The sequence below is a fragment of the Atractosteus spatula genome, chromosome 2 (genome assembly GCF_055471065.1).
Source record: "Atractosteus spatula isolate fAtrSpa1 chromosome 2, fAtrSpa1.hap1, whole genome shotgun sequence".
In the NCBI taxonomy this organism is placed as follows: domain Eukaryota; kingdom Metazoa; phylum Chordata; class Actinopteri; order Semionotiformes; family Lepisosteidae; genus Atractosteus; species Atractosteus spatula.
In genome coordinates this window covers 58,395,025-58,420,962 of record NC_142707.1, presented here as the reverse complement: position 1 = coordinate 58,420,962, position 25,938 = coordinate 58,395,025, and the positions used below count along the sequence as shown (strand labels likewise).

At 38.6% G+C, this 25,938-nt stretch overlaps 1 protein-coding gene across 2 annotated transcripts in view; it reads right to left on the bottom strand.

The window, feature by feature from the left end:
• The window catches only part of itsn2b (intersectin 2b), an 88,921-nt gene that overhangs the window by 18,435 nt on the left and 44,548 nt on the right, over window positions 1-25,938 (bottom strand). The window contains exons 10-28 of one of the 2 annotated variants that reach the window (XM_088908704.1): window positions 25,036-25,173; window positions 23,684-23,778; window positions 22,746-23,008; window positions 20,777-20,926; window positions 20,170-20,310; window positions 17,868-17,955; window positions 17,408-17,547; window positions 16,666-16,746; window positions 15,892-16,031; window positions 10,928-11,592; window positions 10,411-10,532; window positions 8,164-8,339; window positions 6,847-6,961; window positions 4,841-5,037; window positions 4,668-4,726; window positions 4,165-4,331; window positions 2,172-2,217; window positions 1,095-1,216; window positions 437-533 (exon numbers count right to left, since the gene is read on the bottom strand). In XM_088908704.1, the coding sequence (XP_088764830.1) occupies window positions 437-533; window positions 1,095-1,216; window positions 2,172-2,217; window positions 4,165-4,331; window positions 4,668-4,726; window positions 4,841-5,037; window positions 6,847-6,961; window positions 8,164-8,339; window positions 10,411-10,532; window positions 10,928-11,592; window positions 15,892-16,031; window positions 16,666-16,746; window positions 17,408-17,547; window positions 17,868-17,955; window positions 20,170-20,310; window positions 20,777-20,926; window positions 22,746-23,008; window positions 23,684-23,778; window positions 25,036-25,173 (3,002 nt within the window). The remainder of the gene's footprint in view (window positions 1-436; window positions 534-1,094; window positions 1,217-2,171; window positions 2,218-4,164; window positions 4,332-4,667; window positions 4,727-4,840; window positions 5,038-6,846; window positions 6,962-8,163; window positions 8,340-10,410; window positions 10,533-10,927; window positions 11,593-15,891; window positions 16,032-16,665; window positions 16,747-17,407; window positions 17,548-17,867; window positions 17,956-20,169; window positions 20,311-20,776; window positions 20,927-22,745; window positions 23,009-23,683; window positions 23,779-25,035; window positions 25,174-25,938) is intronic. The other variant, XM_088908712.1, reaches the window with a different exon arrangement.

Genomic DNA, 25,938 nt, shown 5'->3' with positions numbered 1-25,938 from the left:
CAGAATCAGAATCACAACCAAGGGATTTTACAACACGTTAATACACTACAGATACACCAATTGTGAAGATGTACAAAAAGGTCAGAATAAAGCTTATCTGAAAAACAGTTACAAAAGAGAGGAGGATATCAGATCCATAGCTACTAACTACCATACCTAGCCTGTTTGGCTAATGATCGCATCCAACCAGTTCTTGTAAGGAACAAGGGTTTTGATTTTGACATCATGGCTGGGGAGCTTGTTCCAGACTCTCCTTTTGAGTAAAGAAAACCCTCTTGTTCTCAGTTTTATTAGTTGGATTACCAGTGTCAGTCAGAAGAGCTTTCTAACTGATATGCCATTCCCTGTTTGATTGGCTATTTATACTTTCCCCTTTTATTTGTTAACATAAGACCTTTTAAAGGCGGTCAATTCTCCCTCATGTAGATATTCTTACTTGGGGCTGGGGCTGGAGTTGTCTTGCCACTGCTTGGGCCCAAAATCTTCACATGATTTGCAGGAAACCACCCTTTTTGGCGTTTTTTCCCTCTTGCCTGAGAATACAAAAATAAACTATATAACATTACCTTCAAAATAATTTTAGAGAATGTATTTTGTAATTCCCATATGCAATTATTTTTTAAGGATATGTTTCCTTACTAATTTTGAGTACATCTGACATTATTCTAACAATGATTCCATTTAGGAGGTCCTATGTACAACATCTCCAATACAGGATGATACTGTCAGAATGCTGCAGATGGCTGCCAGTTTGAATTTGGTCTATATCGTCAGCTGACTTGACACTGTGACTCTGCAACTGTTTGCCATGAAACAGTGTCCCCGAATGTCCATCTGTAAGGCGCTGTAAAGCCTGCAGCAGGACAAATGACTAATGGCTGTCAGGTGCACATGTCAGAGGAGAGCATATAGTTCCCTTTTTCTTGTGTATTACAGGGGTTGTAGCTGCACTTTCAGTTTATTTTAAAAAATAGAAAAACAAAACAAAAGGCAACTAGTGCTTACAGCTATCTGACTGTGTTTAACCTACCTCACACGTTAACCAGCTCTATGTGATCTGTATTTTAAAAAACAAGGGACTACATGTAACTAACCTGCAGCTCCCCAAGCCACCATTCTGAAGAGTTTTTACTGAGGATGAGGATAAGCTGGTTAGGGGCTAAGCTGAGCTGCTCCGTGCCTGTCGCTGTATATGCTGAGGTCACCTGGGCAATCTCTGGAAACCACAAACACAAAACACTTACTGCAAGAGATCAAGTTTCAGATCTGCACATAGAAACCATACATGTGCTTTTAATACAACGTTGCAGAATATAATGTATGTTGTCTCTCAATAAAAGGGTGAGTAAGCGTTTTTACAAATACCTTAACCATATCGTGCAGCAGGTTAATATAACATTAAGTCATGTAAGCGCTTTCGGCACAAGATAACTACTAATTTTCTCACGTCTATCAAACATCCAAATTCTGTTCAAAACTTCTGGAACATCAGCAAGTATCTTTTCTTGTTCTTCAAAAAACACCCTAATCGGGTGCTCTCAACACATCAATGAGAACTAAGTGATACTGTATGTGGTCATCTGTGTAAGCCAACGGGTACACAATACTATTTAACCTGATATCTCTACTCACAAGGTGTTCAAACAGCAAACGTTCATTCAATTTGAAATTTGAAATTGTAAAGGAAACTTGTAAATAACTGATGAGCAATAATGTGACACTACTGTATTATGTATTGGCACTGGAAAAGTGAGAAGGTTTTACTAACAGTATATCACTGACAAACAGCTCTCTATTGTCCACTCATCATCTTCCTGGATAAAAAAGTACAACGGGCTAAAACACTAACAGAATTCCTCTGATCCATGTGAATATCACGAACAAATAACTTGTAACACACTGGAACCCATGTTCTTTATAATTGCTGTTTCTCATTTCAATAAAAGACAACAACAAAATCACACAATCTACCCCTTTCAACAATTTCTGGATTTGCAGTTACTGTGGATATTCCCCCATATTCATATTGAACTCAACCAGACTAATGTAATGTACACGACCATGGCAACTTACGAACAGGAGGCTGTGGGCTGTTATTCCTTTACAGTTTTTAGAATACATGTGAACCTACAGTAGTAACACTGACACACAAGAGCAAACTGGGAATTTACCTGGCTTTTTGCCCGATGCCCCAGTTCTACCAGCAACACCTGAATTCTGAAAATAAAATGACAAGACAAGAACAGGAAAGTTCAACAACATGTTGATTAGAATCAAGATTCTGTCCCTACGCCTTTACAGTAGGGTTTTAATAGAATTTACGAATTGTAAATGTGGATTATAAAATGCAACTGATGGAAAAAATGAAAACGGTCCAATTTCTCTACTTTAAAAATGCTGGGGGGGCTCAAATGTATAAAACAGACTGCTGATACTCCAGAAACTGATCATTTGAAGAGCTGCTTTAACGTAACTCTTCTTTCTCAGTCACAAAAACATCAGCAATAAAACACAATAAATGCATATTCTTTTTTAATCCTAACACTCTGAACTCTTAACACTCATGGTAAAAAAATATCTCATTTAACTACTTCTACATAATTTAGCATTATTTAAGAAAAGAAAAAATCAGCAATCACAATTCTGTTGAGTTGGGGGCAATGGTGGTGGCGCTCATGATGTGTTTGTTGATACTTTCAATCCATCACATATCACATTTCTGTTTGACTTTTTTTTCTAATACTTTCATGAACATACGTGTAACATTGCACTTGTGATATTAGCATCCATTGTCATAAATTTGTAAAACACGGTAAACACGAACATGTCAACATGATTCCTTTCCAGCCTGCTTCTCTCTCCAACTCCACTTACCATAAACTCATACACAACTACTGCCTGCAGTTACTCTCCAAACTCCCTTCTTATGCTAATAACACCTCACATCCTCAACTCCCACTAACCCAACAATTAACACAGGACAAAGACACATTTAAACACAATGTCCCTCCCACTTACCAGGTCCAACTAATCACCTGTTACCATTTGAACTTGACACAAGCGGAGGTCTGTAACACTGACAACTCAAGAGTCCCGTACTGCTGATCGGGATTTTTATTGCAAAGAGAAAACGTTAGATGGGGATATGGTTGTGTAACAATGTATGTACTTTTGGTGGTGTTACTGATTATGTGCCTTCCTGCTTCATCCACAGTCTGCTGGCCATAAATCATGTGATGACAACCTGGGACTCAGGAATGAGGTCAGCAATGCATTTATCTATCTGGTCTCTGTGATTCCCTCATCACAACATTATTGAGAGTACATTATTTTCTGGCCTTTTTCTGACCAGTCTGATTTCAAATTAAACTAAAACTGAATCTGTTCGCCTTAAGTGTATCAGTGAAGTTCAAATGCATAATGTAAGATGAAATACTTATCGAATTCTTTTAATTCACTATTTAAAAGAGTTATATTACTAGTTTTATTAATTAACTGCCAAGCTGGGTGTTTCGCCCTAATGAGTGCTCTGTCAAATAATGAATTCCTGGCTTTTACAGTATATAGTGCTTTTCATCCCCAAGGATCCCAAGCCACATTAAAAAGAAGAAAAGGGTCCCATCATCAACGACTGAAATGCTGTACTCACTTGGGCGATGCAAAGCAGCCAATATGCACCAGCAGACACACTACACAATAGATCAGGAAAACTGAATGCCAGACAGTGAAAGATCAGTGAGAAATGCATTCAGGACACTGGGGTTAACAACCCTACTCTTAGAAACAGTGATATTGGATTGACCAATTTGTTGAATCACACCTCCGGTTACTATACTGGGGTATTACTCTCGAAAATTTTGGTCCAGTGGGAAGAGTCTTATTTGCCTACCAACACCACTTGCAGCAAAAACATGGTTTTCCTTGGATGTCTCCCATCCACGTAGTGACCAGGTTCAGCCCTGATTAACTCCTGAAATCTGATTAAATCAGGCAACAGGGTGGTAACACAACAAAGTGACTGAACTTCAAAGTATTCCAATCGTACTGTGAAAATGACACTCCGGACTGCACTTTCAATCATATAAAGAAAACAAAAAAAAGCTTCAAAATTAAACTACAGATCTATGATAAAAATGTCTACGAAGAAATGTAAACGTTTTTTACATCAGTCTCCTTTGGCTTGACATAGTTGGAGGGGAAAAGTCCGCTTCTGTCGCCAATGCACCCTTTCCACCATTCCCCTTCCCTCTCTGTCACCAGGATTGTGTCTCCTTCACAGAAGGTCAAGTCTCCGGGCTCTGGACTCTCATATGTATAAAGGGCCACATACTCTGTAAAAGGAAATAAAACATTAACTTTATCTTCTTATATAAAATAAAACAGTTATTCCTCTCAAATACAGTCTGATTATACATCACAATCAGCACTGTCCATATTATGTCTTGCTGCCTGGTATTAAAAACACCATCAGACCAGAGACTTCCATATAATCCAATACACTACAGTCAGGCAGAAAGGCGTTGGCAATATCCAAACACGATAAGATAAACACAATGAAATTTTCCATCTCAAACATTTATTGCGTTCATAAAATATCTTGGAGGTAACAAAAATGTAGTTTTATTTTACTGACTGCATATAATTTTACACAGAAAATGGACTTTTACCTTCATGTTGAGTCAGGTCTGTTGGCATCTCAAAACCTTCAACACAGGCATAAATTGGTCTATAAAGAAAGAAATCAGAAAAACATTAGAATGGTTTCCTGGTATCTAATGCACACATGATTTTATTATTTCATAACAGTAAGATGAATAATAAGTTATAATAAATAACTTACTCATTTTGTGCATCAGAAGCATTCAGCACTTTCACATAATCTTTAGGGAACCAACCCTGGACTCCATTAAGCTCCCCAAGCCACCAGTTCTCCTGCTGTTCTGTCACTGTTATGATATCGTCTTTAGAGAAATTCAAGTGATTGTCAGTCTTTGCAGTCCAGGAGCAGAGAGCCTGGGCCTGAAAGTTAGTAACTACCTAAACACAGGGAGAGGAAAAAAAATACAGCAATAAACACTTAAGGTCTAATAAATTGGTTGTGCAAAAAGAGGAAACTTGATTTTGGGTTCACTTGAGTTTAAATTGAAAAAAAGAAAACATATAATATATATTGAAGTAGTTCAGGTGGGTAGCTCCGTCAGCATGCGTAGTCTACAAAGGACAAGTAATAGGTTTATTCCATGCTGAAAAGAGAAGAGAGAAAACACAACATTTCGGCTGTGAAGCTTTCTTCAGGTGTGAGCCTTCAGGTATATATTATATATATAAATTACATAATCAAATTTTAGTTGAAAGAGTAACACGATTATCGATGAGAAAAAAACTGGGCTAATCCATTTCTTAAAATGGGTGTGTCTAATGTCATCCTAACTAAGTCACAGAGGAAAATTAGTCTCTAGGAAAATTGGTCTGCATTTTTTTCCAATCTGAAAATTGTTCATTTTAGTTTAATCAAATTGTCAGGTCTTTTCTCACTGTTGCGCAGGTATTCATGTAAAATGTTTCCAACCAATGCACTACAGTCAGGCAGAAGGGAGCTGGCTGTTTGCCTTGTGCTGACTGTACATTTTGTAGTGTTACAGTTGGTTCACACTGGGCAAACAACTCAGATAGATTCTACAAGGAATACATACTTAATGTTCCTTTTTATGCACTATATCATGGACTGGCATTTTATTTAAAGAAGCGCATACTGACATAACCCTACTATGCCAGGCCTCCTTATTGACACCTGATAAAGGCCCAACATTTAAAACACTGTTTTTCTCCTATTTATTTTTTAGTGTGGAATTAACCTGTACTTGTTCCTTTGTAGGCAGAACAAGCTGACGCAGGTCCCCACTTGAACATCTCCCTACTGATAAGTGGCTAATTGGACCTGAGCACATGGAAATCACATTGGACAGCAAGAATATAGTACACAGCAATCTTCACACCGCCAAACCTACTGTACACCCAAAACAAGACTTACCCAGCACTAACTACCACCACAAGTGCCTACAGTATATATACCTATTGTAACATGTGAAAATGTGTCTCTTAGCCCTCCACCAATGAACTAATTAAACAAATACTGCACCTCATGCGAACCTACTGTATAGACAGACAATAGAGGCCTTTAAGGCTAGGCAGCTGTAACTGCTTTCCCTACTACAGCTGGCCTCCCAAACCCACATGAGAGCACTTGTAAGCAAACACTCCCTAATACCTGACAATTTGTCATCCTGTATTTAACATTTAACATGTGGGAAATGCAATTGAGGGATAGAGAACAATCCAAAGCAACGTAATAGGGAAACCTGCTGCAAAGCACACACAAGGAAATGAAAGCAGACATACTGTACTGTGTACACGAATACAAGCTGAAAAGCAAAATTAATCCCTGCCGCCTCCCTCTGAAAGCTTCTGTGCCACTTAGGCTCTCAACTACTTTCATGAGACCAAATTTGAACTAACACTTAAAATTCAGACAAAATGTTTTTAAAACATTTGAAAATGACCCATTCTTAAAACAACGCCCAGTCCTTGTAAATATAGCTCAATGAAGTAAAGGCCTAAGGCTGAAGGAGAAAGATGATAACATCAGGGCCATGAGGACCATAGCTGAGAAACTTTGAGAAGATTTTTTTTAAAACTATTTTAAGATTCTGTTCACATTTCACTTGTGAACTTTCTTACAAACTTGTTCAGACTTCAAAGAATGTTCTCTGCTTTCTTCAGTACACTCATGACGTACAGGAATAAGAAAGTTGGAAGAAGGTGAACATGCTTCTCCTTCATGCTTACCCGTCCACGATCAGCTGACGAAGAGCCCGGAGAGTGGGTTGGAGTGAAAGCAGAGTTCTGTCCCACCACGCCAGATACTAGCTTCTGCTGGGAACCGGCTTCCTCCTCAGATTTGCTTGATGGACAAAAAAGAGGACACCTGTTATTTCTCCTCTTAACATCAAGGGCTTGAAAGGCAGTGCAATAAAAAAAAGCTTTGTAATGAGCTTTATTACACAATACAAGGCACACAAATGATAAGAAAAATTAGTGTAGCCTTGCACTAGCAGATATTTGAAACATCTTTTGATGTAAAGTATCATGGTACGTTGAATTAACAAACAAAAATAACTTAACCTAATTTGCATAATCAAGCTTCAGTATCTAAAGCATACAGAGCATCAAAATAAAATAACTGCAACACATTCACAAGGTTATTATTGGGAAAATGACAACCGTTTTTGTAGGTGGTGCGCTTACAGTTTATTGAACAGGCATGACACAGGTAAATTCATTATGCTGATTAATATTTGTCATCGACAGAGTCTATCACGAAATTAACAGCAGATATTCGTCTTGCAGTAAAGCCGTTGTTACACAAGCAGCAAGAGGATGTTCTTTAATCTGTGAAATATTGACACATCACAATGAACCCCCCAGGAAGTGAGGTGGGTGAGGTCCCAGTACTTGGTTAATGTAGCACCATGCAGTAAGGTTGCCATCAATCAATTCTACAGAATTCTGTAGAAACTACACTCTCCTGGTTTAAAATCACACTTGGACCAACCCACAGAGTGTTCTGCATTTTACCAGTCTGCATATCATCGCCACACTCACTGATGTCCACCAGGGTGGTCTACATAAAACTTATTTATTGCTAATGAACATATTAGGCACCATCAATCTCATGGAACCTGTGGCAATGTAATAACATGTGGGCAGACAGGAATCAATCTCTGGACCCTGGTGCTATTATCACTGTGCACAAACTATCTGTCATTCAACCAATTATACAGTGATATGACCATTTAAAAATAACTTAAGCGAATAATAATACATTTCATTTATACAACACCTTTCATTACTCAATACGAATCTCTGCTCCACATAAAAAAGCTAATTGAGAATTCAAGGAACGTAAAATTTACTAATAAGGGAAAAGGTAGGTAAACAATTTACAGTATACTACTGAAAGTTGATAGGCTTTCTTGTAAATGAGGGTTTTACGATCTCTTTTAAACCTCTATTTAAGAACTTGAGAAAAGAACAAGGTCCACACATCAGTCTGTTTGCATGCTTGCTATTTTAAAAAAAAAACTCCTGAAGAAACCAGCATACCCAGAGAAGACTGAGGTAGAAGAAATGGCTGAGTTCTGAGGCAGTGTGTCCTGTTTGGTGACGGAGGGTGTTTCATTATTACTTGGCTTTTCCACATAGCTTTCTGGAAACCATCCTGTACGTCCCTGGTGACTGCCATAGAGCCAGCCTGGCTCCCCCTTAGTTGTCTCATCAACCTGTAGGATTATTCATTTGGGAAGGTTTATTAATATCAGCATTAGCATTTCCCGGGTGTCTTATTATCCACACATACTTTAAGCGTAGCGGGGATTTTAAAAGAATATACTTTTTAACGATCATATAGTAAGCTTATTTGAAAATGTAACCAGTGTATGTGTCTTTATAGTACATAAAATATAGTACAAAGTTACTTATTTTTCTTAGTTCCCACAATTCGCTTTTACTGCAACAAATAACTTTAAGGCACAGCACATGACTCCCCCAAACAATTCCAAGTATTGATGTTAAGACCAGATTTTTAATGCATAGAAATAGTAGTAGATTCATACAACAACGTAAAGGGGCAAAACTATTTTTGGTGTAACAAACGATTAAGAAAAATGAAAAGTGGAAATCTCATTAACTGAGATAACACCTGAATCAATACTTCGTATAAGCACCTTTTGCAGCAATTACAGCATTGAGTCTTCTTGGTTATGACTATCAGCCCTGTATATCTGTATATTGGGGATTTTTGACTATTCTTCTTTGCAGATTTGCAAGACCTGTCAAGCTGGAAACCACTCACTTGTAACTTTAGCTATATATTTGAGGTTGTTGTCCTGTTGGAATGTGGATCTTCACTACAATCTACTGTAAGGTCTCTTTCCGACTAAAGCAGGTTTTATCAAGGATATGACTGTTATTTGTCAGTTTTCTCTATCCTGAAAAGTTCAGCATTCCCTGCCCTAAAAAGCAGCCCCATAAGATGATGCCAACACCATGCTTCATAACAGGAATGGTGTAACATAGGTGATGAGCACTGTTTGTTTTGCACCTGGCAGAGCGCTTTCCTTTCAAGTATTTATTTCACCAGACCAGAGAATCGCTTTTCCGTGTGGTCTCAGGGTCATGGCCTCTTGCAAACACCAGGTGTGCTATTATGTGGACATTTCTCAGGAGTGGCTTCCATCTAGCCACTCCCCCATAGAGGCGAAATGCTGAAGAATTCTGAGTGGTCTTTGGGTTGTGGGTCACATCTAAAGGTCTTGCATGGTTGCTCAGTTTAGGAGGACAGCCTGCTCTAGGAAGAGGCAGGGTGGTTCCATTTTCTTTCCATTTGTTAATCCTGGACCCGATTGTGCTGTTGAGAACTTTTAAATAGTTTTTATACCCTTCTCCAGATCTATGCCTCCTCTCAATTCACAACTCACAACCCCATCACTGAGTTGCATAGACAGTTCATGGTAGAGTTCCTGCTCTGACATGCACTGTCAACTGAAGGACCTCATTTCTTCTAAAATCATGTCAACCAATTGAACAGATGGACACCGTTCAAGTTTTAGCGTGAGCTACCAAGGAAATAAGATGCATTTAGACTTGATTTGCAGCATCATAGCAAAGAGAGTGAATATTAATCAAATCAAGACATTTCAGTGGTAATAGATTATGAACAGTCTCTGCAAAGCTGAAGTTTAGGATCCTACTATCCTCAATCTGTTGTCAGGGTTTTCTGAGCAAAGTAACTAAGGTTTCCTGGATCTAGCAGATCCAGAATAAACGCCATCAAGCATTCAAGGTTATGATGTCAATGGCATTTGTTACATTTTTAATGCCACCAAGTAAATTTTAAAATATTTTAAAATTATTTTCAGAACTTTCTTCACAAAAAAGATTTTCTAGGGGAACACCTCCTATCTTGTGGTGATTCTCTGGTTGCTTTCAGATGAGGATGATGTAGAATGAATATGAGTCAATGTTTTACAAAAAAAAATTTTTTTTTTCAATCACTGGACATGAATTCTCTTGAAGTAGGTCCATGTCATTATTGGCAGAATGCTGCAAAGACAACCACGTAAAAGTAGTCCCAGCCCCCACTACTCCCTGTGACATTTCTCTAGATTGGGTTGTAATCCTACAGAGGAGGACTCCTAAATCACCTGTAAATTTGTGTTTTCTTCCTACAAAGTCATTATTTATTTCATCCATCATTGTTAAAGCTAAGTCAAAATGGCAGCTTAACTCCTTTTCCATGTAACAAGTATATGAACAACACAGAATGTGAAGTAAGAATGAAATAAATCCTACCTCAATTAGGTCATTTGTTTCAAAGGTGAGCTCATCAGTATTTCTTGCGGCAAAGGGATAGAGAGCTCTGTAGGTCACAAGAAATGCCGATTTCCGGTGTCCTTTACTCACTGGCCTTGTGCCTGAAACCATATTGAATGTACTAATAAGTATTAGGTGCTCCATATTAATAATGCTTTCATTTGTGTTCTGCATTTTTACTTAATTTCATTTTTATGCTTTTTATTGACCACATAACACATAAACAGTCAAACCTAGTTTCTAAATTTACACAAGGTCCACATATCAGCATAATGAACTATGTTTCTGAAAGCTTTTATATTAAAATATTGGGAAAAGCTAATAAGGAGAGGTCTTGTTCAGCACTCAGTTGTGAGATTTTGGAAACACTGACTAAGAACCAAAGCAGATCTTTCAATGGCAGTTTTGCTCATTTCAAATGTACATTTAAGGGTGATGCTGAAAATTCTGGCTCAAACACTTAGGTATGTTTTTGTGATTATGCCATCTTCCTTACCTTTCCGAGAATTTTGCCTTTCGTCAATACCCTTCAGAAGGGCGGAGAGTTTCTCATGAATCTTAGTGCTGGTAAATGGCTCGGAGTTCTGCTGCTGCTGCTGCTTCCTGGACATTTCTTCCTGGAGCTGTTGTCTCTTCCTCTCCTCAGCATCCCTGACTGCAGCCTCCTCTGCTCTTTGCCGTCTTTTTTCCTCCTCCTCCTTGTTACGCTGCTCTTCTAGCCTTCGTTCCTCCTCGCGCCTCCGCTTTTCCTCCTGCCTCCTCCTCTCCTCCTCCCTCTCCTTCTCCTCCTGCCTCCTCCTCTCCCTTTCCTCCTCCCTCCGCCTCTCCTCCTCTCTCTTCCTCTCCTTCTCCCTTTGCCTCTCCTCCTCTCTCTTCCTCTCTTCCTCCCTTCGCCTCTCCTCCTCTCTCTTCTCCTCCCTCCGCCTCTCCTCCTCAGCTTTTCTGCGCTGCTCCTCTTCCCTCTCCCTCCTCTTCCTCTCCTCAGCTGCCCTCCGCTCCCTCTCGGCGGCCTCCTCTGCCTCCCTCTGCCGAGCCAGGGCCTCCTGCTCCTCCTCCTCCCGCTGCTTCTGCAGCCTCTCCTCCTGCAGTCTCCGCTGCCTCTCCTCCTCATCGCGCTTCACTTTCTCCTGCCACAGCCTCTCCTTCTCCAGCTTGGCTCTCCTGTGCAGACAAAAACAGACAGGGATTGAGCAGGCAAACATCTGGGGGAGACTTCCTGTTCAGGAACCTGCAACACACGCTACGCAGCGATCAAAGCCAAAATTTTGGTTTCCATCTGCCTAATGTCACTGCTCTTTAAACTAAAGAAATTACTCCTTGCTACCAAAATATCTGTTTGTACAGCTATCGTGCTTTCATTGAAAAGAATGTGCAAGGACGTAGCAAATCACTTTGTTTTAGCTGAACACCAAAAAACAATCAAACCAGTAGTCAAAACTCAGCTATCAAAATGCTGAATGATTTTTGCTTTTCCCCCCTTGTTGAGGAACACCTGTTCTGAAGAATTTGTCTTGACTTTTTAAAAATGTGAGATGTGTTTTAAAAATGTGAGGTTACAAACAGGAGATGATCATTTGGACCATCTAGCCCATGGTAGCTAATGGATGCAATGGTATCAGCTTCAAGGAAATAGCTGGATAGTTTGTTCCGTTCTTCCAAAGCCCTTTGCGTAAAGGAGGTTTAAATACACTCCCACACTCCATGTTTTAGCTGTTGAATCTGAAGAAGTCCACTGGGTTGACTTCCTCAAGACCTTGGAGGATTTTGAAAACAGTTGACTCGCAACTCACGTGGGCACAGCCTCACATGGTTGGCTCCGGAAATTAAACAATATTGAAGAAATGCTTTATTCTCTGAAACATTTGTCAAGCACACCTACAAGAGCTAGTTAGTGAGCCTATACAGTTGTCTTATTTACTTTTAATATATTTACTTTTATTTACTGTTTTATACTTATATTTAATATCTTGAACTACCAGAAGAGGTTAGTAAGGTTTGTTTTTTTTATAAGGGTTGGCAACTGGCAATCCACTGACTCTAAGCAGGTGTAAGCCTGGTCAGTACCTGGATGGGAGACCTCCTGGCAAAGCTGAGGTTGTTGCTAGAAGAGGTGTTAGTGGGACCCATAGTGGGGTGCCCACCCTGCAGTCTGTGTGGGTCCTAATGTCCCAGTATAGTCACAGGGACACTATATTGTAAAAAGGTGCTGTCCTTTGGATGAGACGTAAAACCAAGGTCCTGACTCTCCGTGGTCATTAAAAATCCCAGGGCGTTTTACAAAAAGTGTGTTACCCTGGCGTCTTGGACATATTTCCCATTGGCCTTTATCAATCATGGCCTCCTAATAATAATCCCTATCTATGAATTTGTCAGCCTGTTTTTCTCCCCACTGGTAGCTGGTGTTTGGGGAGCGTACTAGTCATTATGGCTGCTGTTGCATCATCCAGTTGGGTGCTACACATTGGTGGTGGAGGGGAGTCCCCATTACCTGTAAATCACTTTGAGTGGTGTCCAGAAAAGCGCTATGTAAGTATAAGGAATTATTAATAATTTGTTTGTCTTTTTTATTGCTTCCCCACGTTACCTAATCCTCCTAACAATTTAGTTTTATCTGCAAACCTGTCTAGTATACTAATTATACCAGAATCCAGATAATTCATCTAATTTAGGAAGAATTATGCTCCTAGTGCAGATCCCTGAGGTACTCCATTAATTGCATCAGTTTATCATTCTTCTCTAATATGTAATGCTTTGCATTAATCAAATATCAGTCCAAACATTCATACCTCTCCAAAAGCCTACCTATATAACTGGAGAATTCTTCTTTTATATCTATACCTTTCTGAAAATCTAAATTCACCATATCATATCAGGTTCTGTGTAAATTCTTTGCCATTGTTGCTTGTTTGAAGAAATCTAACAAATTAGTTCAGCTAATTGTTGAGTATTCCTTAGGGTCCCTATAGGAAACACTTTTGCCTGTTCTATGCCTATTTACTTTTTTCTTTGTGAACACCCAAGTGAAATACTTATTCAGTATTTACTTAGCCTTCTCCTTTTCATTAGAAGTTTTCCATGATTGTCCCAGATACGCTTCAGAACATCCTTCACATTCGTTTAATTGTTGTTGTGCAGAAATTATCTTTTTTATTTATTTTTACCTTCACAGCAATATTTCTTTCTATCCCTCTGGGCCTTTCCAGTATCCTTTTTATTTTGCCCCTGGCAAATCACTGTGCTCCTTTTCTTTTACTGGATATTGTTGTGTTTTTTCCCTTAGATTTTCCCAGATGTATTTGTCCATGAGATACTATTTCTTGAGCTTTTTAATTTACTCATTCTTGGGATACATCCATCCATTATCCACTGATTCCATATATCATTTTTTAAGTTGTCTCTTTCTTGCAGATTTTGCTTTACTGAAATTGTAGATTTTTTCATTTTGACTCTACCCATACAATTTCAAAATATATTTCTAAGCATATCATATTCTGACCACAGTTCGCTGATAATTCTGTCACTTGTATTCATCTCACTGCCTTGTTTGAAAAGCCAGGATGAATAATTGCATTAATAACCACAACTACCATTTCAGTTTCTGAAGCAGACATTCACAGTTTCTATAGGATTCTAGAATTATTTCTAGTCTACATGGAGTGTAAGGAAGTCCTCCAAAAAATATATATATTTTGTACATAAATTCATAATCTGAATACTCCTTTTAACAAATAATGCTACATCACTCCAGTATATCTACTATTGCTACATTCATCATTAAGCCATGTTTGTGATTTCATTAACACCATAATTACCACTTTCCATTTTAGTATAGATGTTACTGGTGTCTTTGTGGATCATCATGCCAAGACCCCTGGTGCCCATTTTATCCAGATACAATGATCAAGTCTGCACAGTTGGCCTTCGACATGGGAAGTTTCCAGTCTTCAAGATGGCTGACACCATCTTCTGCACACCATATCATTTGCATTTTCCTTTGCCTGGTACTGTTATGACTGCTGGGAAGACCATGTTTGTTCACGTTCTTTATTTTGGTTCCAAAATGTTTCAATATGTTACAGAAGGAAAATCTGTACCTCCATAGACTAGGGAGCCTCTCTACTCTGTGGATGATATCAGCTACATCTCCAATGATGACCACTTAACATTTAAAAATTTTGACAGTACTAGCACTAATTTGTAAGCCAGTGTCACTCAGAGACCATTATGATGGTGTCCTGGGAGCTATTGTCTTCAGTTCCTGCATTCTGGCTGCCTGGTCCTGGTTGTTTTTAATGTACTGTTGTGTGGTAAAGTTGAGATGGAGTGCCAGATTTTATTTCCTGTCACCACCTGAGACCAGCTTCTCAATTTCCATCTGTTGTTTCTCTGACAATTCAGGGTGCACATTTCCATGAAAGTGACTGAAATTTGGTTTTGTCATTTCTTCAGTTTCTTGAAATCTTTTAAAGCTCCTTCAGCTCCCTGTCCAGGATGTAATATTTTTCAAGTAGCATAAGGATTTGGTGGTGGTTACCATAGATGTAGTCTTGCAGTTAAGAGTATCTCCAAGATTTTCCACATTCCATCAGCTGCTGATAACTGTTTTTTACATACTGTACGTACACCTGATGCAAAGGAGTCTTTTGTGTTTGTTTGTGGACAATAGCCATTTTATATAGTATTCTCTGTTTGCTATATCATGCCAGAACAAGTTAAAACAAGAAATCAGAAACTATGAATACATAAAACTTTTAATATTATTTTGTTATTTTTTGTTATTATTTTATCTACTGACCATTTCTGAACAAAAAACTTTAAAAAGTCTGTACATACTGTACTAGTTGACTCACCAACATCACTGTCTGCTTATTAATATTGAGTTTTGTTCTAATTCAGTGAGTACAAGAATAAGAATACACAAGAAACTAAAATAAAATAATAATATTTGAAAGTTTTATTTCTTCACTACATTAATAATAAAGATTTGCACATCATAATGTTAGTTTTCAGGTTTTGTCCATGCAAAATATTTTACTTAATATATGAGGAAGAATAGACAGACTCCTCTGACACCATCAAACCACTCATCTTTAAGTGCATCCCAAGCATCACAGCTTCGTACCAGAGGTTCAACACTTAACAGAAGACAGGCACATCCCAACCTCTCCAGCTGCAAGCACACCGGGAGGGTGCAGAGGTCCCAGTGTTTGCGGACAAAAAACGGATGGACGTTTCCCACTATAACCATGGAAGCGCACACCACACCAGATATGCAGCACCACCTCGGGAGTCCCAGTCACAGTTAGCTAGTAACAGGACCCAATCTCAAACCCACAGCTTCTGGATAATAGAATTCAACCTGCGTGCAGACAAGCTACTGTATCAGTTAAGCCACTAGGGAGGCCCACACTCTCTCCTTTTTAAAACCTGTTTTCTAAAATTAAAGGACAGAAGGATCACCTGATGGCTTCCTCCTCTTCCCTCTGTTTCCTCTCCAGTTCTTGCTCTTTGCGCCTTTGCAATTCTTTGATTTTTTCTTCTTTGATCTTGCAGAGCTTATCTAGGGCAGTCTGCTGTTTGTTTTGGCTGTCACGGAGCTCCTGGAAAAACCAAACCCTCATTCTTTATCAAACTACCCTTTCAGCACATAATGGAAAGAAAACAGGCAAGAGACTGTGTTTTACCGACAATTAAAGTAATGAAAAAATCAGTTATGTCTTATGTTCTTGCCAACCTGGTGTGTATTTATATTGCTTTCCTTTAAACATTCCTTTAAACTCACTGGGAACAGGAAAGGCAAGAACTCAAGAAAATTGATTCCATTAACCCAAGAAAAAACATGGTATTCTGATGCTCAACTCAGAGATAAGAACAGCACTCACCAACTGTTGTGAAAAATCTCTATTTTGATTTTTTTCTATAAAATAAATTTTGGAAAGCTTATAATGTATTTTAAGCACATACAATTATTGTATAAGACACAGGAATTCTAAATTTGTCTCATGTCTTCCATGTTCCGATTCTTTACAAATATTAGTAGGTGAGGCAGTAATTCAGAAAACAGAATACAAGCAATGAAAAGCAATGAAGAGAAACATCTCAAGCAAAACGGATTATATACTGTTTTTTTATGATGGAATGATAGTCACACAAGGTTGAAAGAAATGAGCAAAAACGGGGTTTAATAACGCAGAATGGAAAGGAACACAAAATAAGGAAAGAATATAAAATAACCTTAATTAAGAGGAAGAGATTGCTGAGACAGCCCAGCAAAGAAAGAAGGCACTGAAGGACGCAGTCATCCATATCCTCAAACTGTAAAAATGGCAAGGAAGGAAGAGAGAGTAAAGGGATCAAGTAGCATGTTAACCAGACAGAGACATCTGCAGGATTACTGATTAGTTTCATGTGCTGTTAACAATGGAATGGTGACTGATGGTCCTATTCCCTATCCAGCTGAGAGGTTAATATTCTTCTTGGATGAGGCTTTAAAGCGTCAACTTTGTATAAGGGTTTCTAAATTCTCCTTCAGTTCTGCTACAACATGTGGTTTTATTGTAAGAAGCATGTAAAGAAAATGACATAAATCAATAATATTTTAAACCCAATATTTTTACTGTTACAGAACCATATGTATGTACATAGATCCCTTGATCCCTTTAATATTAAGATTACTTTATGACCAAGTGTTTTTTTAAAGATTGATATACTCAATTGTCTTTGTCTTCTTCACCACAGGCTCCTATTTCAAATGGGGAAGAGATCCATCTGAAGCAGGAGCCGAGACAACTGTTATTTAGCCCTATAGCGCTGGAGTTCTAAGAAAGGGATACAGTTCAAATTCTAATGCAAATCTTTTCATTGGTAAAAAAAGAATAGTGGGGGAAACAAAGACTTTTATACAGCAAGAAGAGAAACTGAAGACACAAAGTATTGCCTCTCGTGCACCTCTTTTTCATAATTTCATAAATCATACCTTGAATTCCTTATTGAATTGATTCATTTCAGCAAGTTTGGCTGATGTTTCTTTTTCCAAAGCATCCAGTTGCTCCTTCAGTTTGCGACATGAGACATCTTTTTCTGTTATATTCTTCTTTAACGTAGTCACTGCTGAAGCTGTAAAAATTAAATCCATTTTCTTTCAGAGATTATAAAGTCACAGGACAGCAAATTAATGAAAATCCATACTTAAGAGAGAGATAAGAGACATCACTTTATTGACCATATACAATTTCTTGTAATAGGAATTTAATTTTTCGCAAATTGTTTTCACTTTTGAAAAAACTTTTAACTTTTGGCTAACTTTATGGTACAGTCAGTTAGAAAATGGTTACATGCAAGGTGGCTCCAGGACATATTGTTAGATGCAGTATATTTCATTGGCCGTTTACATTTTACTTACATATTCCAAAAAACACGATGTGGATTATGCTTACTTTGGAAACTGCTTGATTTCATGTTCCTAAGCTTGTCGTTTAGCTTTTGTTGTTCTGGAACAAGCTGAGAGAGCTCTTTCTGATAATCCTGATAAGAACAAAAGGAAATTCTATCAGAAAGATAACCTGACACACGAATTAATAGTGGTTAGTATTATACCGTAATGCTGTAAATTTCCGTTACCAAAGGTACTTCAATAAAGTAAGCTTTTAAAACAGTAAAATCCATAGTAATATAAAACATACTGTACGGCAGTAAGTAAAAATAGACAGCTGTATACCGGAGCATTATTTTGATTAAAGTAAGCACATTATATAGGCTACATCCTTTGTTCATCAATCAGTATCCTGTGACTAATGCAAATGTACTACCCATAGAAATCACAACAACTCAGTCCCTGGCTACCTTTCCACAACGGCTCAAGCCTCATCGTTAAGATGTCACTTGTGATCTCTTAGCACTTATTAGCATCCTTCAACAGATACTATACAGTATCACATTACACTGTTTTTAATGATCATACTAGTAATGTAACCTGCTATTTATACCTACTCATTTAAACAAGGTGTATACAGCTACAGGATGTTTACATTACTGTTCTGTATCCACACTACCTCTATATTGTCTTAGCCTTCCTATTTCATTTGTTTAAGTAGCACTTGTTTTGCACCTCCAGCTAATGCAAGCCTTACAGTCATTCTACTAGTCATGGAATTTCAGTGCATAATTTTCCCTTGTATTCATAATTTTACTATAATTAAATTACCTCTACATAAGGGCTTTTGCAGAGCAACTAATAATAAAGATGCTGGTGAAGACAGCAATTTTGCATGGAAACAATATAAAGGCAGTGTGCAGTTTAATTCATAGATACTGCAAGTGCACATAATTATTTCTAATCGATGAAAACATACTTTCCGAAGCAAATTTAGAATTTAATATTAAAAACAAATTCAACATTAAAAACTGTGCACATGGTCTTTATAGTCTTAGAATATGAAATGCTGCCCAATCCGTGTATTCCCTGTATGGAAAATGATGGGGTATACAGCTGTCATCCTCATAATGATCCACTATTTCACCAGTGCTTTTTTTTCAGATTGACTAAAAATGAACTCCTATTCACCATATCTGCTGAAGATCTGTGTCATCATTATTAGCTATTTGCTAAGAATATCAAAGTCAAAATCAGACCACATACTTTTGTGCAATGTACCTACATCCATCCATTTTCTAACCACTTTATCCAATACAAGGTTGTAAGGAACCTGGAGGCTGTCCCGACAAGCAATGAGTGCAAGGCAGGATACACCCTGGACAGGACACCAGTCCATTGCTGGGCACACACAGAAACACACTCACACCAGTGCCAATTTTCCCAGAAGCCAATTAATCAATGAGTATGATTTTGAACTGTGGGATGAAACCCACACAAACACGGGGAGAGCATACAAACTCTAAACAAATAGCAGCCCAGGAACTGGACCAGCGCTGAAAAGCAGCAATGCCAATCACTATGCCACTGTGCCACCCACCTTTTCCCTTTTGTCTTGCATGCGCTAGTATATAAAAATCAAAACTGCAGAAATACTGTAGACACTCTACCAAACTCACTAAAGAAACTGCTTTTTCAAGTGCTTGCACACCAGGATTTACTGTGAGACACATGTGACTGTGAAACATTCAATTAAAAAAGTTAAATCTTTGTAGAGAAGGAATTGATGATATGTATCTATGTTGAGGCATCTTACTGTTTCCTTTTATGTTTGGTGTGATTCTTTACTGCTTCTTCACATTATTTGTTTTACAGATATGAAGTCTTTCCTGAACTCATTTCTTAAAGCTCATTTTAGTGTAAAGTGGAAGTTAAACTCTCAACGAATGAAGACATGTAACAGTAACATTCAAAGCCATTTGTAATGTCCTTTTAGCTTAGCTTTTTAGCTTTTAAATTCATGATACATCCTCAGAAATTTGCTTCCAGCTCATTTTTTATGTGGATGCAATAACAGCAGCAAAGGAAAAGAGTACAATTCCACTGCTTCTTTAACTGCCAGCCATATCGGCTCTTTAAAAATCAGGTGATTGACCCAATTGGCCAGCTCATATTTTGTCACCTTGTCACCAACTAAGCTTATTCTTGTAGCTTATACATGCAAGCTCTGATTTATGTTTTATGGATATTAGATGTACCAATTATGGCCAATTAATTTTTTTTAAAAAAAGGTTATAAATGCATCAAAAAACACGAAGCTCTCTGGAGAAGCTCTTCTTTATATGACAATATGACTGATATCAAACCTCAAATTCTTGCTGCAAGTTATTGATCTCCATGATCCGACGGTCCCACTTCTGATTGATGAGATCCAGCTCACCCTTCTGAATCTTCCTCTTGCTCTGAGCTTCATGCAAACGGTTGGAAATCTGCTTGTGCTTGTCACCCTGGGAAAGGCACAAAATAAGGCTGAAACTATATTTTCAGCTAGTGACGAAAACTTCTCTAAGGAAAAAAACAACTAATACAGTGGATGGTCTTTCTGGACAGTTCACTCTATTCATGTATGACCCTTCAGGAGCTACCCAAAAGTTACAATATGGAGGGTTTGTATGGGGTTTAGACTGCATGCATAATGGATGACTAAAATGAATGCATAACCAACTAATAGCAAATTAAAAAATTATTGTGCTTGATTTTTATGTTTTTAGTCAATTTAATAATACAGACTAAGTTCAGTGTGTCTGCTTTGCCCTGCCATAGACCTCTCATTACGGATAGAGAGAAAGATACAATGATCATATTAATCAAACACCAAGATGGTGTTAAAAAATTCCTACATTTATAAAAAAGCAACACGTATATTAATCTGGCATGTCAGCCTCAAGACAATAGAGAGCGCTGTCCACTGACCACAGCCTCCAGCTCCATTTCCAGGCTCTTCTTCTTGGCCTTCAGCTTGACAATTTCTTCCTGTTCCTGGTTCCTCTGATTTAGAAGTTCTTGCCGCCGAGTTCTCTCCCATTCCAGCTTGCGCTGGCGCTCTAGCTCCTGCTTTGCCTTCTGCAGGTAAGGAGAGACGAATTGCCGTTCCATTACTGGTCTTCCTTAAATCAATATACACCTTCTTTCTTTTACCCATATGATTTTGGAATTACAAATTGTGTTTTTCGCATTTCTCAGCTCATGGCTACAAACGCTGCAACCATAGGCAGGATCTAACAAAAACATGTTGGCAACCTACTCTGACCCACACATCCACGAGCCAGTTGTTTTAACAGCTCGCAGGAAGCACAGATCTGCAGCGGGGATTCTGCGCCATCTGAGACTGTAACACATTCCTAAGCAGCAGCGCCACAACCTGCTAGCACCTGGGAGGCAGCAGGGGTCACTGTGTTGACAGAATGAAAAGTGAAACACAAACTAGTGGAAACGTAAGTGAAAGTGCATTTAAAAGTGAGAACATGAGGTACTTCTTTGTCCCATGGGTTGTGGGAGCATGGACGCTGCTCAGCCATACCATTCAAGCCAATACCCTTGTTTCTTTCAAGAAGCTGTTGGATGTGATTTTTGGATAAGTTGATTAACAACCAATGGGGAATTGGGCCAAATGTCCTCCTTTTATTGGTAACTATTCTGATGTTCTTATGTGTTTATCAAGAACTCTGGCCAGCTATTCCCTCTCTACCCCGTGGAGTACAATTGGCTGAGATTCCCCAGTTTGACAAATCCTGGTCATAGTGTGCTAGAGAGTCAGCACTTGAGGTCTAACCTGCGAAACCTGGATCTTAGACCTCAATCCCCACTCAGGTGAACACTTCCACCAACTACAATTACTTCAACCACAAGACGGGCCCTGTTGACGGTAGCACCAGAGATGTCCTCTATCTAACATATACTTCAAAGAATAAGAGTTTACAAGCAATACATATTTCTTCATTCAAATTCCACTCTTTCAACATAAAATAATACTAATATTTAATGTTGTATACACCCTCAATCGTTTTGATGTATCCATTAAAGTACATTAATGCTGCATGATCTCTGGTTCAGTGACAGTTTGAAAGAAAAACCACTATCATAGTACATCTCTGTATTTGTTCCTGTTTTCATTATGGCGGACTGGAGCAATACACAAAGAATATATAATGTTGTGGAAGCTTTGTATTAGAAACTTAAATAGCTTGGATGTCTTTGCTGAAGATCAAAGTTTGACATCAGGAGATCTGTCAAAGTGCCATCTTCTAGCACACAGGAGCTGTCAAGACTAGATGTGCGTCAAATCTTCAAATATTCATTCCCAATTTGGCCAGAATGACAACAGATTTGAAAATAAACTAAAAAAGATTTACGCTACAGAGTGTAATGTATAAGTCACCCATAGGTCCTACAGCACTACTCTAACATATAGTATAGTGTATTTGAAAATAGAGGAAATTCTACAATGTAAGAAATGAACCAAAAGCTTATCACTCTGGTAATTCTTAAGGCAGGAACCCTTGCCTTCTACAGAAACCACCAGTAATGTTTAGCATATACTAAACAGCTGCCTGAGGAATGCAGACTTGTTGCAAGTCTCAGGCGTTAATAATAATGTGCCCAGAGGCCCAGCAATATTAACACTAGTACTAGTTCTAATATTACAATGAAATGGATATGAAGGGTAAGGACTCCCATTTGTGTCTACAACTGGGAGTACAGTACACGATGAAAAGAGACACAGATACACCGATCAGGACCGACACAGGACTGAGATGTATTACGATCGGGTTTCCCGATCTAAGGCCTCTAGCTTAACTGATAAATTACAGGTGGAACCGCTATGTCATTTTTATTTGCTTGTACTTTAAAAGAAAGAAGCCCCCCCCCCCCCCCCCCTTGCCTCCTTCCGCTCCAGCTCCTTGAGCCGCTCCTCTTCCCTCTGCCTCTCGAGCTCGCGCTGCCTCTCCAGCCGCCGCTCCTGCTCCTGCCTCCGCCTCAGCTCCTGCTCCCAGGCCTCCTTCTCCCGCCGCTCGCGCTCCTCCCGCGCCTTCTGGGCCGCGCGCTCCTCCTCCCGCCGCTGCTGCTCCAGCAGCGTCTGCCTCCGCTTCTCCAGCTCCGCGTTGCCCCGGTCGAAGTTCTCTTTCCGCCGGTCCTCGAACGTGGCTGCTCGGCCCGCGCACAGGCGGAAACAAACACACAGACGCGGGGGGGGACATTAACACGGACCGCCTAATTCACTTTTTACGGTTTTACTGAGGGCGATTAACCGCACTGCCCGCGTGTAGCGTCGGTATATATGTAAAAGACGACAAGAGTAACCTGACGACTGAAGGAGGGAATCTAAACAATGAAATTGTTTAGCACATGTTGCATGAAATAGGAAAAATGGAAAATACTGGGAGCTCTTTTCTGTGGATGGCCCAATTTTTCCAGAAGATATTGTAAACAACAAACAAGAAGAATAACAGAATGTCTTAAAGTGCACATTAAAATAAGGGGAGGCAACAGGGTCTCTGGTCAGCACTCTCTAAAAGACACCAGGCTCTCCTATAAAGAGACTAGAAAGGATGGCTTTCACAGACAGCTTGAAAGAACCCAACATCTATGATAGGAAGTTTTGATTGCCATGTTCAGCATCATGAAAGTGCCTTACAGTGTCTAACGTTAAGCACATCTTCTCACTCAAACTGGAAACTGAAACACAAATATGAATAAAATTGCTGCAATAGCAACTAGCAAGCAAATAAGTGAGATTGGATGAACACCATTTATTCTCTTTTTTAATACAAACCAAATGACACCACAACAAAGATAATTCCCACAAACATCTGTAAGTACCTAGAGTTTTCTTCTGTGGAGGCTCAGGATCTTCCTCTAGAGTTCCTTTAGAAATAGGTACAGTTCCATTCACCGTGTCACCTGATTTTCCACTTCTAAGGAATAAAATGTTAAAGCAATGCATTTTAGTGTATCATATACAACTTCAGAAATTATTGGAGGTTCAATAACAAATTTATTTTACATTCGTGCAGTATACAAAGTAATATCTAGGACTAAATCATGACAATTCTAATGTCTAGGAGCATAAAGGAACGTTTTTTATTCTCAAAATAACATTATAGAGATTATTCCAAAACTATCTTTAAAATATTAAATGTTGGGCATAATGTTAGTCAGCAATCTCACAGACATACATCATTTATGTCATAATTTGCCCATACAGTATATTCTCAAACCTCTATATTGTGTGAATATGAAAACCAAGGCATGTTGCCTTTATGTGAAACACACATTTAAACACTACTGCAGTGCTGCACTGCAGTTCCCAAACACAGAACCTGTAATAAACACTCTGACCCATTTCTGTAAAGAAGCTCCTTTTTACAGACTGCCAACAGGCAGCAGAGGGGGAGGGAAGAGAGGAGTAACTTGTCACTCCACGGCTGCAGACATGGTCTGAAGGGAAGATGACTTTTATTTCACATGGTCACTTTTATAGGATGTTCATTTCATGACAAAGGCAAACACAAACCTGTCACTACATTTTCAGGCAGTTGTTTTGTCCATAGGTTTTGCATGACAACATACAGGCAAGGTGCAACCAGAGCTCAGAAACATGCTTGTGTATGAGAAGGCTACCCTTAAAATGAGGGAATGAGTCTTCTTTGTTATTAACTGCACTTCTTTCTATGTGCTTAATAGGCAACTACTGGTTTATTCTTTAATAGTTCATCTGTTCATTCAACTGATTCCTGATTCAACAACTGGAGTTGTGGGTTCACTTTTATCTGAATTGACTGTTCTTGTCCTCACCAAGCCAGGGTTGTGGTTGAGGACTTTTGACCAGATTAAGGAATCACCAATCCTGTGGAACATGTCTAAGGTGCCTCTTTAAAGGCTGTTACTGCTTTCAACAACTGCTATACTGGTACTGGTGGCAAAAACCTGGCTACTGCCTTTTCATAGCCAATGAATTAGAGAAGACACTGAACAGGCCATTGACATTTCTCCAAATCCTTGACTAGGAACTTCTTTTCACTGATGACCCATTTTCATTAGATTACATTAGATCACAAAGCAGTTGTTTTCACCGATGAGTACCGCTTTACTTGATCTATTTTCATAAATCAAAATTCAATATTGACCACTTTGCACAGGAACGTATAACAAATCCAGCAATGATTCCATACCTGAGGGAGGGAGGTATTAAATCGGTAGGCAGAGTGAGAGGAAGTGGCTGTCCTGTTTTCGCCATGTCAACAAGATGCATGGCCAAAATAAATTCATCCGCTTTGAGCTTTCCATCCTTATCGACATCAGCAAGGTTCCTGAAGACAGACAGTTCTATAATTTGGCTCTTAGGATGGCATCTTAGGATTTCTATCTGTACTGACAAAATTTGGTTTCACTGACTGGCATTCCAGCAAAATATAAAAATAACTAAAACATAAATGCACTAAATGAAGAGAGACATTACTTCATATTATACTTCTGTAGCATTTCATTATATACATTGCAAATAATATAGCATTTTTTACTCCTTTTCAACCTACATTGATAACCGAACATAATGAGACTAGACTGTATTTTTTTAATGATAATCTGATCTTTCAACACTTTCCTTCCGCAATTAAACACACCAGATCAAAACATAAAATTGCACATATATAAAAATACACATTATATTCAATTATGTGTGAAGTGTGAGGGTTTAACTTTCATATCATGTCTAATGGCTGTAAAACAAGGATGTGCAGTGTAGAGAAAAAAAATGTCATAATCTAAGTACATTGGTCTGATTCTGTAACAGATGAATAAATGTGTCAAGTGTGACTGGCTACATGTCAACTTCTGTGTATATCCTAGTAATGGTGTTATCTACACATCTTTAAATGTATGTTATGTTTATACAGTTTTGAAGAGGATATCAAAAATAAAGACTTTAAACAACTCAGAATCAAAGTAACAGTTTCTGAGTTATCAAGAAGAAATACTTCTTGTGCTAGATTACTGAAAATGAATCATTTTTCTTTATCCAGTATAAGGATGCTAGAAGTCACAGCACAGCTAAGTGAATTTTTAAATTGTGTTTA